Below are 13,683 nucleotides of genomic sequence, written 5' to 3' on the forward strand. Positions count from 1 at the left end.
CCCCGTCTTGCTGTGATATCCACCCGGGGTGATGCATTAGTGCCCCCGTGCTGTAATTTCTACCCGGGGTGATGCAGTGGTGCCCCCGTGCTGTTGTATGCACCCAAGGTGATGCAGTGGTGCCCCCGTGCTCTGATATCCACCCTGGGTGATGCAGTGATGCCCCCTTGCTGTGATATGCACCCATGGTGAGTGCTCTGATATCCACCCGGGGTGATGCAGTGGTGCCCTCGTGCTCTGATATCCACCCGGGGTGATGCAGTGGTGCCCTCATGCTCTGATATCCACCCATGGTGAGTGCTCTGATATCCACCCGGGGTGATGCAGTAGTGCCCTCGTGCTCTGATATCCACCCATGGTGATGCAAGGGTACCCTGTGCTGTAATATCCAACCGGGGTGATGCAGTGGTACCCGTGCTCTGATATACACCCGGGGTGATGCAGTGGTGCCCCTTGCTGTGATATCAACCTGGGGTGATGCAGTGGTGCCCCAGTGCTGTGATATCCACCGGGTGATGCAGTGGTGCTCCCTGTCTTGCTGTGATATCCACCCGGGTGATGCAGTAGGGCCCACTGTCCTGCTGTGATATCCACCCAGGGTGATGCAGTGATGCCCCCTGTCTTGCTGTGATATCCACCCGGGGTGATGCAGTGGTGCCCCCTTGCTGTGATATCAACCTGGGTTGATGCAGTGGTGCCCCAATGCTGTGATATCCACCCGGGTGATGCAGTGGTGCTCCCTGTCTTGCTGTGATATCCACCCAGGGTGATGCAGTAGTGCCCCAGTGCTGTGATATCCACCCAGGTGATGCAGTGGTGCCCCCTGTCTTGCTGTGATATCCACTTGGGGTGATGCAGTGGTGCCCCAGGGCTGTGATATCCAACCGGGTGATGCAGTGGTGCCCCCTGTCTTGCTGTGATATCCATCTGGGGTGATGCAGTAGTGCCCACTGTCTTGCTGTGATATCCACCCGGGGGGATGCAGTGGAGTCCTCGTGACGTAAGGTGCACACATTATCGCCCAGCTGCCTCTGGGCGCTATAGCATGTCCGGTGTGATGCAGTGGTGTCCCCGTGCTGTAATATCTGCCCGTGATGACGCAGCTGCCTCTCCGTGCTGTGGCGCGCAGCTGCGATGGTGCTGTGGTGAGAGCTCTGTCTTAAGGAAGTTGTAACGTAGTCCTATGTAGACAGCCAGCCCCCACCCGAGGGCGGACACCACCCTCCCTCACACACCGGCCCATCCATCCTTACCCAATCCCAGCGGCCCCAGCCCTTTGCGGTTCATTCTGGGAGGGTCACACGCCCGGGGTGGCGGCACTTGGGCAGGGCTCGGACACCCCCATAAATGATGGTCCTCAAAATGGGGGTGTGGTGCACAGTATGGAGGGACGGAGGACGCACATCACTCCCGCCCTCCCCCAAAACACGAAAACACTGATACCGACAGCCCCAGCCAGCACCGGGGCAGGAACTTGTTGGCAGCACATCGAGGGTGCCCAGGGCGGGGGGCGCGAGGGGGGGGGGGTTAAAGATAAAGAAGCACCTACCACACACATACACATGGACGACAGCTTCCCTTTACCCTTCATGAGCGACGCCCCCTCACGGTACCTGGCGCCCCTCTGGAGAGCCGAGCCGAAGGGGTGGGGGGCCGGGGTGGGGGCCAGGGGGGGGGGCAGACGCCTTCTGCCGCGACGACGCGGGGGCCGCAGCGGCCAAGGGATGGAGTCCGGGGAGAGGGGGATATGAATGGGAGAAGAGAGGGAGAGAGAGAGAGGGGGGGCAGAGATGAGAGGGGGGGGGAGCGAGGAGCAGGTCGGACAGAGAGAGGGGGAGACGGAGGTCTGGAGTGACGGGGATGGGGTGGAAGAAGAGAGAGAGAGAGAGGGGGAGAGACGGGGAAGGATGCAAGTGGCGCGCGGGCGAGGGGCGCGCGCGCCGCCGGCGGTACCTGGGAGATGTCTCGGGGATGCTGCGCCGGGTACCACTCGCAGCATCCTCGCGCCTCCTCCCCGTCAGGTGTGAGCGGACGGCGGCTCCGCGCGCGCCCCGGCCCCCCCTCCCTCGCCTCTTTCATTCACGGCTTCCTCAATCACTCCCCCTTCCCTCTGCTCCTGCCAACATCTCCCTTCCCATTCACCCCATTCATATTCACTGCGCGCGGCGGCGGCGGCTGCGCAGCCCGGGCTCCGGCATGAGTCCATGCACGCCCTCCACAGCTGGGGCACCACAGCCCTGGCTCCTGCATGAGTCCATGCACGCCCTCCACAGCTGGGGCACCACAGCCCTGGCTCCTGCATGAGTCCATGCACGCCCTCCACAGCTGGGGCACCACAGCCCTGGCTCCTGCATGAGTCCATGCAGTCACTCCACAGCTGGGGCACCACAGCCCTGGCTCCTGCATGAGTCCATGCAGTCTCTCCACAGCTGGGGCACCACAGCCCTGGCTCCTGCATGATTCCATGCAGTCTCCCCACAGCTGGGGCACCACAAACCGGGCTCCTGCATGAGTCCATGCAGTCACTCCACAGCTGGGGCACCACAGCCCTGGCTCCTGCATGATTCCATGCAGTCACTCCACAGCTGGGTCCATGCAGGCACTCCACAGCTGGGGTACCACAGACCGGGCTCCATCATGCAGACACTCCACAGCTGGAGTGCCACAGCCCGGGCTCCTGCATGATTCCATGCACGCCCTCCACAGCTGGGGCACCACAGCCCTGGCTCCTGCATGATTCAATGCAGTCTCTCCACAGCTGGGGCACCACAGCCCTGGCTCCTGCATGATTCCATGCAGTCTCTCCACAGCTGGGGTACCAGAGCCCTGGCTCCTGCATGATTCCATGCAGTCTCTCCACAGCTGGGGCACCACAGCCCTGGCTCCTGCATGATTCCATGCACGCCCTCCACAGCTGGGGCACCACAGCCCTGGCTCCTGCATGATTCCATGCACGCCCTCCACAGCTGGGGCACCACAGCCCTGGCTCCTGCATGATTCCATGCAGTCACTCCACAGCTGGGTCCATGCAGGCACTCCACAGCTGGGGTACCACAGCCCGGGCTCCTGCATGATTTAATGCAGTCTCTCCACAGCTGGGGCACCACAGCCCTGGCTCCTGCATGATTCCATGCAGTCACTCCACAGCTGGGTCCATGCAGGCACTCCACAGCTGGGGTACCACAGACCGGGCTCCATCATGCAGACACTCCACAGCTGGAGTGCCACAGCCCGGGCTCCTGCATGATTCCATGCACGCCCTCCACAGCTGGGGCACCACAGCCCTGGCTCCTGCATGATTCAATGCAGTCTCTCCACAGCTGGGGCACCACAGCCCTGGCTCCTGCATGATTCCATGCAGTCTCTCCACAGCTGGGGTACCAGAGCCCTGGCTCCTGCATGATTCCATGCAGTCTCTCCACAGCTGGGGCACCACAGCCCTGGCTCCTGCATGATTCCATGCACGCCCTCCACAGCTGGGGCACCACAGCCCTGGCTCCTGCATGATTCCATGCACGCCCTCCACAGCTGGGGCACCACAGCCCTGGCTCCTGCATGATTCAATGCAGTCTCTCCACAGCTGGGGCACCACAGCCCTGGCTCCTGCATGCAGTCACTCCACAGCTAGGGAACCACAGCCCGGGCTCCTGCATGATTCAATGCAGTCTCTCCACAGCTGGGGTACCACAGCCCTGGCTCCTGCATGATTCCATGCACGCCCTCCACAGCTGGGGCACCACAGCCCTGGCTCCTGCATGATTCAATGCAGTCTCTTCACAGCTGGGGCACCACAGCCCTGGCTCCTGTATGATTCCATGCAGTCTCTCCACAGCTGGGGTACCACAGCCCTGGCTCCTGCATGATTCAATGCAGGCACTCCACAGCTGGGGCACCACAGCCCTGGCTCCTGCATGATTCCATGTAGTCTCTCCACAGCTGGGGTACCACAGCCCGGGCTCCTGCATGATTCAATGCAGGCACTCCACAGCTGGGTCCATGCAGGCACTCCACAGCTGGGGTACCACAGACCGGGCTCCATCATGCAGACACTCCACAGCTGGAGTGCCACAGCCCGGGCTCCATCATGCAGTCTCTTCACAGCTGGGGTACCACAGCCTGTGCTCTTGCACTGCTCCACGGAGACTTCCCGCTGCTGGCACTCCTGCATGATTCCATGCAGTCTCTCCACAGCTGGGGTACCACAGCCCTGGCTCCTGCATGATTCAATGCAGGCACTCCACAGCTGGGGCACCACAGCCTTGGCTCCTGCATGATTCCATGTAGTCTCTCCACAGCTGGGTCCATGCAGGCACTCCACAGCTGGGGTACCACAGACCGGGCTCCATCATGCAGACACTCCACAGCTGGAGTGCCACAGCCCGGGCTCCATCATGCAGTCTCTCCACAGCTGGGGTACCACAGCCTGTGCTCTTGCACTGCTCCACGGAGACTTCCCGCTGCTGGCACTCCTGCATGATTCCATGCAGTCTCTCCACAGCTGGGGTACCACAGCCCTGGCTCCTGCATGATTCCATGCAGTCTCTCCACAGCTGGGGCACCACAGCCCTGGCTCCTGCATGATTCCATGCAGTCTCTCCACAGCTGGGGTACCACAGCCCGGGCTCCTGCATGATTCCATGCACGCCCTCCACAGCTGGGGCACCACAGCCCTGGCTCCTGCATGATTCAATGCAGTCTCTTCACAGCTGGGGCACCACAGCCCTGGCTCCTGCATGATTCAATGCAGTCTCTTCACAGCTGGGGCACCACAGCCCTGGCTCCTGCATGATTCCATGCAGTCTCTCCACAGCTGGGGTACCACAGCCCGGGCTCCTGCATGATTCAATGCAGGCACTCCACAGCTGGGGCACCACAGCCCTGGCTCCTGCATGATTCCATGCAGTCTCTCCACAGCTGGGGTACCACAGCCCGGGCTCCTGCATGATTCCATGCAGTCACTCCACAGCTGGGTCCATGCAGGCACTCCACAGCTGGGGTACCACAGACCGGGCTCCATCATGCAGACACTCCACAGCTGGAGTGCCACAGCCCGGGCTCCATCATGCAGTCTCTCCACAGCTGGGGTACCACAGCCTGTGCTCTTGCACTGCTCCACGGAGACTTCCCGCTGCTGGCACTCCTGCATGATTCCATGCAGTCTCTCCACAGCTGGGGTACCACAGCCCTGGCTCCTGCATGATTCCATGCAGTCTCTCCACAGCTGGGGCACCACAGCCCTGGCTCCTGCATGATTCCATGCAGTCTCTCCACAGCTGGGGTACCACAGCCCGGGCTCCTGCATGATTCCATGCACGCCCTCCACAGCTGGGGCACCACAGCCCTGGCTCCTGCATGATTCAATGCAGTCTCTTCACAGCTGGGGCACCACAGCCCTGGCTCCTGCATGATTCCATGCACGCCCTCCACAGCTGGGGCACCACAGCCCTGGCTCCTGCATGATTCCATGCACGCCCTCCACAGCTGGGGCGCCACAGCCCGGGCTCCTGCATGATTCCATGCAGTCACTCCACAGCTGGGTCCATGCAGGCACTCCACAGCTGGGGTACCACAGACCGGGCTCCATCATGCAGACACTCCACAGCTGGAGTGCCACAGCCCGGGCTCCATCATGCAGTCTCTCCACAGCTGGGGTACCACAGCCTGTGCTCTTGCACTGCTCCACGGAGACTTCCCGCTGCTGGCACTCCTGCATGATTCCATGCAGCCTCTCCACAGCTGGGGTACCACAGCCCTGGCTCCTGCATGATTCCATGCAGCCTCTCCACAGCTGGGCTACCACAGCCCTGGCTCCTGCATGATTCCATGCAGTCTCTCCACAGCTGGGGTACCACAGCCCTGGCTCCTGCATGATTCCATGCAGCCTCTCCACAGCTGGGCTACCACAGCCCTGGCTCCTGCATGATTCCATGCAGTCTCTCCACAGCTGGGGTACCACAGCCCTGGCTCCTGCATGATTCCATGCACGCCCTCCACAGCTGGGGTACCACAGCCCTGGCTCCTGCATGATTCCATGCAGCCTCTCCACAGCTGGGCTACCACAGCCCTGGCTCCTGCATGATTCCATGCAGTCTCTCCACAGCTGGGGTACCACAGCCCGGGCTCCTGCATGCAGTCTCTCCACAGCTGGGGTACCACAGCCCGGGCTCCTGCACTGTTTCATGCAGAATCTCCACACACGGGACTCCACGCCCCAGGCTAATGTACTGCTCCCACAGACCGCCTATACAGCCCAGCTCCTGCACTGTTTTTCCAGGCTCTCCATAACTGGGGCTTCTGCACTTATCCAGACAGACTCCTACTGCTGGGACTACTGCAAGATTCCATGCAGTCTATCCACAGCTGAGGTACCACAGCACGAGCCCTCCACCGTTGCTCAGAGACTCCCCACTGTTAGGGCTCCTGCATGATTCCATGCAGTCTCTTCATAGCTGGGGTACCGCATGCTGGACCCCTGCACTGTTCCATACATACTTCCCCCTACTGGGGCTCCTGCATAATTCCATGCAGTCTGTCCACAACTGGCACCTGCATGATTCCATGCAGTCTCTTCACAGCTGGGGTACCACATATCGTGCCCCTGCACTGTTCCATACAGAGTTCTGCCTGCTGGGGCTCCTGCATGATTCCATGCAGTCTGTCCACAGCTGGCTCCTGCATGGTTTCATGCAGTCTCTCCACAGTTGAGGTACCACAGCCTGGGCTCCTTCCCTCTTCCATAGAGACTTCCCCTTGCTGGGGCTCCTGCATGATTCCATGCAGTCTGTCCAGAGCTGGCTCCTGCATGGTTTCATGCAGTCTCTTGGCAGCTGCGGTAAGTGGAGTTCCGCGTACGCGGAACTTCTGGAAGTGCAAAAAAACTCCACTGCACTACGCAGAGCCCAGCAAGCGGTAGAGTTTTTGTAGATAGATGCTGTTCGTGCTGATTTTCAGTGCCAGGTGCTCGTCCGCACTGTGCAATCATCGCGAACGGCACCATGCACAGTGCAAGTGGGCAATGCTTCCTTTCTGCCGTTCAAGTAGATTTTTACTCGAGCTGCAGCTTTCTCAACATGAATGGACGGTTTCTCAACACGAGTGGTCAAGAGCATACGCGAACACTCGCAATGAGAAATCTGACAACCTGCATTGAGAAATCTCGCAGGGAGATTGATTTTCCAGACTTAATTCTCTACAGCTGGGGCTCCTGCGCTGTTGCACACAGACTATCCACAGCAAGGGCTCCTACACCACCTTCTGCTGATCTCTGCAGCCGAGGTCCCTACAGCACAGTCTTCAGACTCTCCAATGCCTCGGTTCCTGCACTATTCCAAGTAAAATCCCAGCAGTTTTGTATCCTGCACTATTCCATGCAGATTCTCTACAGCTAGGGCTCCTGCAGTACCCTCTGTTGAACCTCCAACGCTTTGGTCCCTGCCGTCCTCCAAGTAGTGTCTCCGCAGCCAGTGCTCCGACTGTATTGACTGCAGACTCCACAGCTGGGGCTCCACAGCCTGGGCTCCTGCCCTTGTCCATGCAGACTCTCCACAGCCTGGGCTCCACAGCCTGGGCTCCAGCCTTCTTCTATGCACACTCTCCACAGCTGGGGCTCCACAGCCTGGGCTCCTGCCCTTGTCCATGCAGACTCTCCACAGCCTGGGCTCCACAGCCTGGGCTCCAACCCTCTTCTATGCACACTCCCACAGCTGGGGCTCCACAGCCTGGGCTCCAACCCTCTTCTATGCACACTCTCCACAGCTGGGGCTCCACAGTGGGATTTAGCTCTGTTCTGTGCAGACTCTCCACAGCTGGGGCTCCACAGCCTGGGCTCCTGCCCTTGTCCATGCAGACTCTCCACAGCTGGGGCTCCACAGTGGGCTCCTGCCCTTGTCCATGCAGACTCTCCACAGCTGGGGCTCCACAGTGGGCTCCTGCCCTTGTCCATGCAGACTCTCCACAGCTGGGGCTCCACAGTGGGCTCCAGCACTGTTCCATGCAGACCCTCCACAGCTGGGGCTCCACAGCCTGGCTCTGGCGCTGATCCATGCAGACTCTCCACAGCTGGAGCTCCACAGCTGGGGCTCCGGCACTGTTCCATGCAGACTCTCCACAGCTGGGGCTCCACAGCTGGGGCTCTGGCGCTGATCCATGCAGACTCTCCACAGCTGGGGCTCCACAGTGGGCTCCTGCCCTTGTCCATGCAGACTCTCCACAGCTGGGGCTCCACAGTGGGCTCCAGCACTGTTCCATGCAGACTCTCCACAGCTGGGGCTCCACAGTGGGCTCCTGCCCTTGTCCATGCAGACTCTCCACAGCTGGGGCTCCACAGTGGGCTCCAGAACTAGTCCATGCAGACTCTCCACAGCTGGAGCTCCACTGCCTGGCTCTGGCGCTGATCCATGCAGACTCTCCACAGCTGGGGCTCCACAGCTGGGGCTCTGGCACTTTTCCATGCAGACTCTCCACAGTTGGGGCTCCACAGCCTGGCTCTGGCGCTGATCCATGCAGACTCTCCACAGCTGGGGCTCCACAGCCTGGGCTCCAGAACTAGTCCATGCAGTCTCTCCACAGCTGGGGCTCCACAGCCTGGCTCTGGCGCTGATCCATGCAGACTCTCCACAGCTGGGGCTCCACAGCCTGGCTCTGGCGCTGATCCATGCAGACTCTCCACAGCTGGGGCTCCACAGTCTGGCTCTGGCGCTGGTCCATGCAGACTCTCCACATCTGGGGCTCCACAGTGGGCTCCAGCACTGTTCCATGCAGACTCTCCACAGCTGGGGCTCCACAGCCTGGCTCTGGCGCTGATCCATGCAGACTCTCCACAGCTGGGGCTCCACAGCTGGGGCTCTGGCACTGTTCCATGCAGACTCTCCACAGCTGGGGCTCCACAGCTGGGGCTCCACAGCTGGGGCTCTGGCACTGTTCCATGCAGACTCTCCACAGCTGGGGCTCTGGCGCTGATCCATGCAGACTCTCCACAGCTGGGGCTCCACAGTCTGGCTCTGGCACTCTTCCATGCAGACTCTCCACAGCTGGAGCTCCACAGCTGGGGCTCCGGCACTGTTCCATGCAGACTCTCCACAGCTGGGGCTCCACAGCTGGGGCTCTGGCACTGTTCCATGCAGACTCTCCACAGCTGGGGCTCCACAGTCTGGCTCTGGCACTGTTCCATGCAGACTCTCCACAGCTGGAGCTCCACAGCTGGGGCTCCAGCACTGTTCCATGCAGACTCTCCACAGCTGGGGCTCCACAGCTGGGGCTCTGGCGCTGATCCATGCAGACTCTCCACAGCTGGGGCTCCACAGTGGGCTCCTGCCCTTGTCCATGCAGACTCTCCACAGCTGGGGCTCCACAGCCTGGCTCTGGCGCTGATCCATGCAGACTCTCCACATCTGGGGCTCCACAGCTGGGGCTCCGGCACTCTTCCATGCAGACTCTCCACAGCTGGGGCTCCACAGTGGGCTCCAGCACTGTTCCATGCAGACTCTCCACAGCTGGGGCTCCACAGTCTGGCTCTGGCGCTGATCCATGCAGACTCTCCACAGCTGGGGCTCCACAGTCTGGCTCTGGCGCTGGTCCATGCAGACTCTCCACATCTGGGGCTCCACAGTGGGCTCCAGCACTGTTCCATGCAGACTCTCCACAGCTGGGGCTCCACAGCTGGGGCTCTGGCGCTGATCCATGCAGACTCTCCACAGCTGGGGCTCCACAGTGGGCTCCTGCCCTTGTCCATGCAGACTCTCCACAGCTGGAGCTCCACAGCTGGGGCTCCGGCACTGTTCCATGCAGACTCTCCACAGCTGGGGCTCCACAGCTGGGGCTCTGGCACTGTTCCATGCAGACTCTCCACAGCTGGGGCTCCACAGTCTGGCTCTGGCACTGTTCCATGCAGACTCTCCACAGCTGGGGCTCCACAGTCTGGCTCTGGCGCTGGTCCATGCAGACTCTCCACATCTGGGGCTCCACAGTGGGCTCCAGCACTGTTCCATGCAGACTCTCCACAGCTGGGGTTCCACAGCTGGGGCTCTGGCGCTGATCCATGCAGACTCTCCACAGCTGGGGCTCCACAGTGGGCTCCTGCCCTTGTCCATGCAGACTCTCCACAGCTGGAGCTCCACAGCTGGGGCTCCGGCACTGTTCCATGCAGACTCTCCACAGCTGGGGCTCCACAGCTGGGGCTCTGGCACTGTTCCATGCAGACTCTCCACAGCTGGGGCTCCACAGTCTGGCACTGGCACTGTTCCATGCAGACTCTCCACAGCTGGGGCTCCACAGCCTGGCTCTGGCGCTGATCCATGCAGACTCTCCACAGCTGGGGCTCCACAGCCTGGGCTCCAGAACTAGTCCATGCAGACTCTCCACAGCTGGGGCTCCACAGCCTGGGCTCCAGAACTAGTCCATGCAGACTCTCCACAGCTGGGGCTCCACAGTGGGCTCCAGCACTGGTCCATGCAGACTCTCCACAGCTGGGGCTCCACAGTCTGGCTCTGACGCTGATCCATGCAGACTCTCCACAGCTGGGGCTCCACAGCCTGGCTCTGGCGCTGATCCATGCAGACTCTCCACAGCTGGGGCTCCACAGCCTGGCTCTGGCGCTGATCCATGCAGACTCTCCACAGCTGGGGCTCCACAGCCTGGGCTCCAGAACTAGTTCATGCAGACTCTCCACAGCTGGAGCTCCACAGCTGGGGCTCCGGCACTGTTCCATGCAGACTCTCCACAGCTGGGGCTCCACAGCTGGGGCTCTGGCACTGTTCCATGCAGACTCTCCACAGCTGGGGCTCCACAGTCTGGCTCTGGCACTGTTCCATGCAGACTCTCCACAGCTGGGGCTCCACAGCCTGGCTCTGGCGCTGATCCATGCAGACTCTCCACTACTGGGGCTCCACAGCCTGGGCTCCAGAACTAGTCCATGCAGACTCTCCACAGCTGGGGCTCCACAGCCTGGGCTCCAGAACTAGTCCATGCAGACTCTCCACAGCTGGGGCTCCACAGTGGGCTCCAGCACTGGTCCATGCAGACTCTCCACAGCTGGGGCTCCACAGTCTGGCTCTGACGCTGATCCATGCAGACTCTCCACAGCTGGGGCTCCACAGCCTGGCTCTGGCGCTGATCCATGCAGACTCTCCACAGCTGGGGCTCCACAGCCTGGCTCTGGCGCTGATCTATGCAGACTCTCCACAGCTGGGGCTCCACAGCCTGGCTCTGGCGCTGATCCATGCAGACTCTCCACAGCTGGGGCTCCACAGCCTGGGCTCCAGAACTAGTTCATGCAGACTCTCCACAGCTGGGGCTCCACAGCTGGGGCTCTGGCGCTGATCCATGCAGACTCTCCACAGCTGGGGCTCCACAGCTGGGGCTCCACAGCTGGGGCTCTGGCACTGTTCCATGCAGACTCTCCACAGCTGGGGCTCCACAGCTGGGGCTCTGGCGCTGATCCATGCAGACTCTCCACAGCTGGGGCTCCACAGCTGGGGCTCTGGCACTGTTCCATGCAGACTCTCCACAGCTGGGGCTCCACAGCCTGGCTCTGGCGCTGATCCATGCAGACTCTCCACATCTGGGGCTCCACAGCTGGGGCTCCGGCACTCTTCCATGCAGACTCTCCACAGCTGGGGCTCCACAGCTGGGGCTCTGGCGCTGATCCATGCAGACTCTCCACAGCTGGGGCTCCACAGCTGGGGCTCTGGCGCTGATCCATGCAGACTCTCCACAGCTGGGGCTCCACAGCCTGGGCTCCAGAACTAGTCCATGCAGACTCTCCACAGCTGGGGCTCCACAGTCTGGCTCTGGCGCTGATCTATGCAGACTCTCCACAGCTGGAGCTCCACAGTCTGGCTCTGGCGCTGATCCATGCAGACTCTCCACATCTGGGGCTCCACAGTGGGCTCCAGCACTGGTCCAGGAGAGCTCTGGGAATCCACTCAGAGGATGTATGGAATCCGCCTGGCAGCCAGAAGACCTTGCTGATTGAAGTGGGTGGAGTTTGTTTCAGAAAGGTCGTGACCTCTGCACCCTGAAGTTGCTACCATAGAGTAGCGGCCTGCTGTAGGCTCCTGCAGCTGGCCTGGTCCTTATAGTAATGGATACGCCTCAGGATGGGGGACCCGGCCCGGTGGCTCACTTCCCAAGGACACTAAAGGCACAGCCCTAAAAGCAATGGAAACTTAGGGCTACATGTACGACTGCCACATTTTGCGAGTCCCAATTGTGACTTCTGTGACTCACAATAAGGAAATCGCAAAATTCGATGAATAGTGTGTCTGACACGGTTTGCGATTCCCATTGGGTAACAAATGGCCCTGCCTCATCAATATTCATGAGGCAGGTCGCAATTCCAGCGGACCACCATGTCTGTGATTGCTTTTTCAATAAAGCAACTTTTGGAGGGAAATGTAGCCCATTTTCTTAAAAGAAAATGGGATGCGTTTCAAAAAGAAAAATGAAACATTTCAGTTATATTTCTCAAAGTAGGCAGTGCTCATGAGATCACTTCCTGCTATCAAAAAACGTTTTCGCAATTATTTACAAATGGGAAGGCTTTCCCTGGGGACCCCTTCCCATTTGTGACTGGCTTACCACATACTTGAAGTAGGCGGTAACATGCAGATATTTTGCAACTGCATTTCGGTCGCAAAATATTCCTACATCCCCTTGCGACTCGCTATTAGGAAGGGACGCCCTTAACACGCCCCTTCCTGATACCGACTCGCAAACCCTATTATGCGAGTCAGCAATAGGTTACAGACCCCCAAAATAGGGTTAGGGGATGTCAAAAGGCTATTTTTTGGTCGCAAACAACCCGATTCTCCGTTTGCGACTGCTAAAACCTTTTGTATGTGTGGATCTAGCTCCCGTAGATCTACATCTGAAGTGAATTTCTTACTTTGCTGAAATTCACAGAGGAGCCCATGAGAGCCTCTATGCAGGTGTAACAACCACAGTTTCCCACGAGCAGCTTTGAAATCCTTTTGTAAGACATCACGTTACTAATATAGGAAGGCGTTTTTGCAAGCATACGTGTGCACCGTCTACTTTTATGGATGCACAAATAACTCTTAACACTGCAATAGCACTTCAAATATTTTTTTCTGCAAAGAGAAAGTATTTTCCTGTGAAGAAACCACTTCCCTGACACCACACCTACTTTTGTTTCGGCGAGTTCCCACACGGATATGTCTGAATTGGACATGTGGCATCCCCACACAGGCCACAACTTACTCCTGCCTTGTACAGGGTAGAAATAATCTGGACATAGACTTGGAAAGGAAATATTGAAGTGCCGGTACTATCCCTTTAATTAATTAATTAATTGTGGGTTTCTAAAGCGCTAGAATCGACTCCCGAAGGAGTATCTCTGCGCTGTAGACCGCTGGGGAACCCGTCCTGGCTTTCCCTGTGAGATGGTCCCTACTGGGTATCTCCAAGGTGAAACCAGGCATCCCCGGCGTATGTGGGGGGCCGTTGTGGAGATGAGGCAAGCTAATGCCCAGAGTTGCCGAGTGTGATCCCTGGTTAGAGTAGGCACCGAGCCGAGAGTTATCGAGTCCGCTGACCCTGGTCCACAACCCTGCCGCGTCGGGGATAGATCCCTGGTCCCGGGCCGTCCTCTGCTTCCGGGTCTGCCGCCTCTAACCAGTGAGCCACACCACTCCACTTCCAAACTAAATAAGTTGCAGATACTCA

General features: G+C 59.7%; 1 protein-coding gene across 2 annotated transcripts in view; it reads right to left on the reverse strand.

Moving 5' to 3' along the window:
* Nucleotides 1-13,683, reverse strand: part of DLG4 (discs large MAGUK scaffold protein 4) — a 740,755-nt gene that overhangs the window by 426,326 nt on the left and 300,746 nt on the right. Inside the window, exon 1 of one of the 2 annotated variants that reach the window (XM_078671184.1) lies at nt 1,550-1,597. The exons of the other annotated variant lie outside the window; for it this stretch is intronic. Within the exon in view, the coding sequence (XP_078527310.1) occupies nt 1,550-1,591 (42 nt within the window). The 5' untranslated portion in view covers nt 1,592-1,597. Of the gene's footprint in view, nt 1-1,549; nt 1,598-13,683 lie in introns of those variants that run through there. 2 annotated transcript variants of the gene reach the window in all.

This window comes from Lissotriton helveticus, chromosome 12, assembly GCF_964261635.1.
Source record: "Lissotriton helveticus chromosome 12, aLisHel1.1, whole genome shotgun sequence".
In the NCBI taxonomy this organism is placed as follows: Eukaryota; Metazoa; Chordata; class Amphibia; order Caudata; family Salamandridae; genus Lissotriton; species Lissotriton helveticus.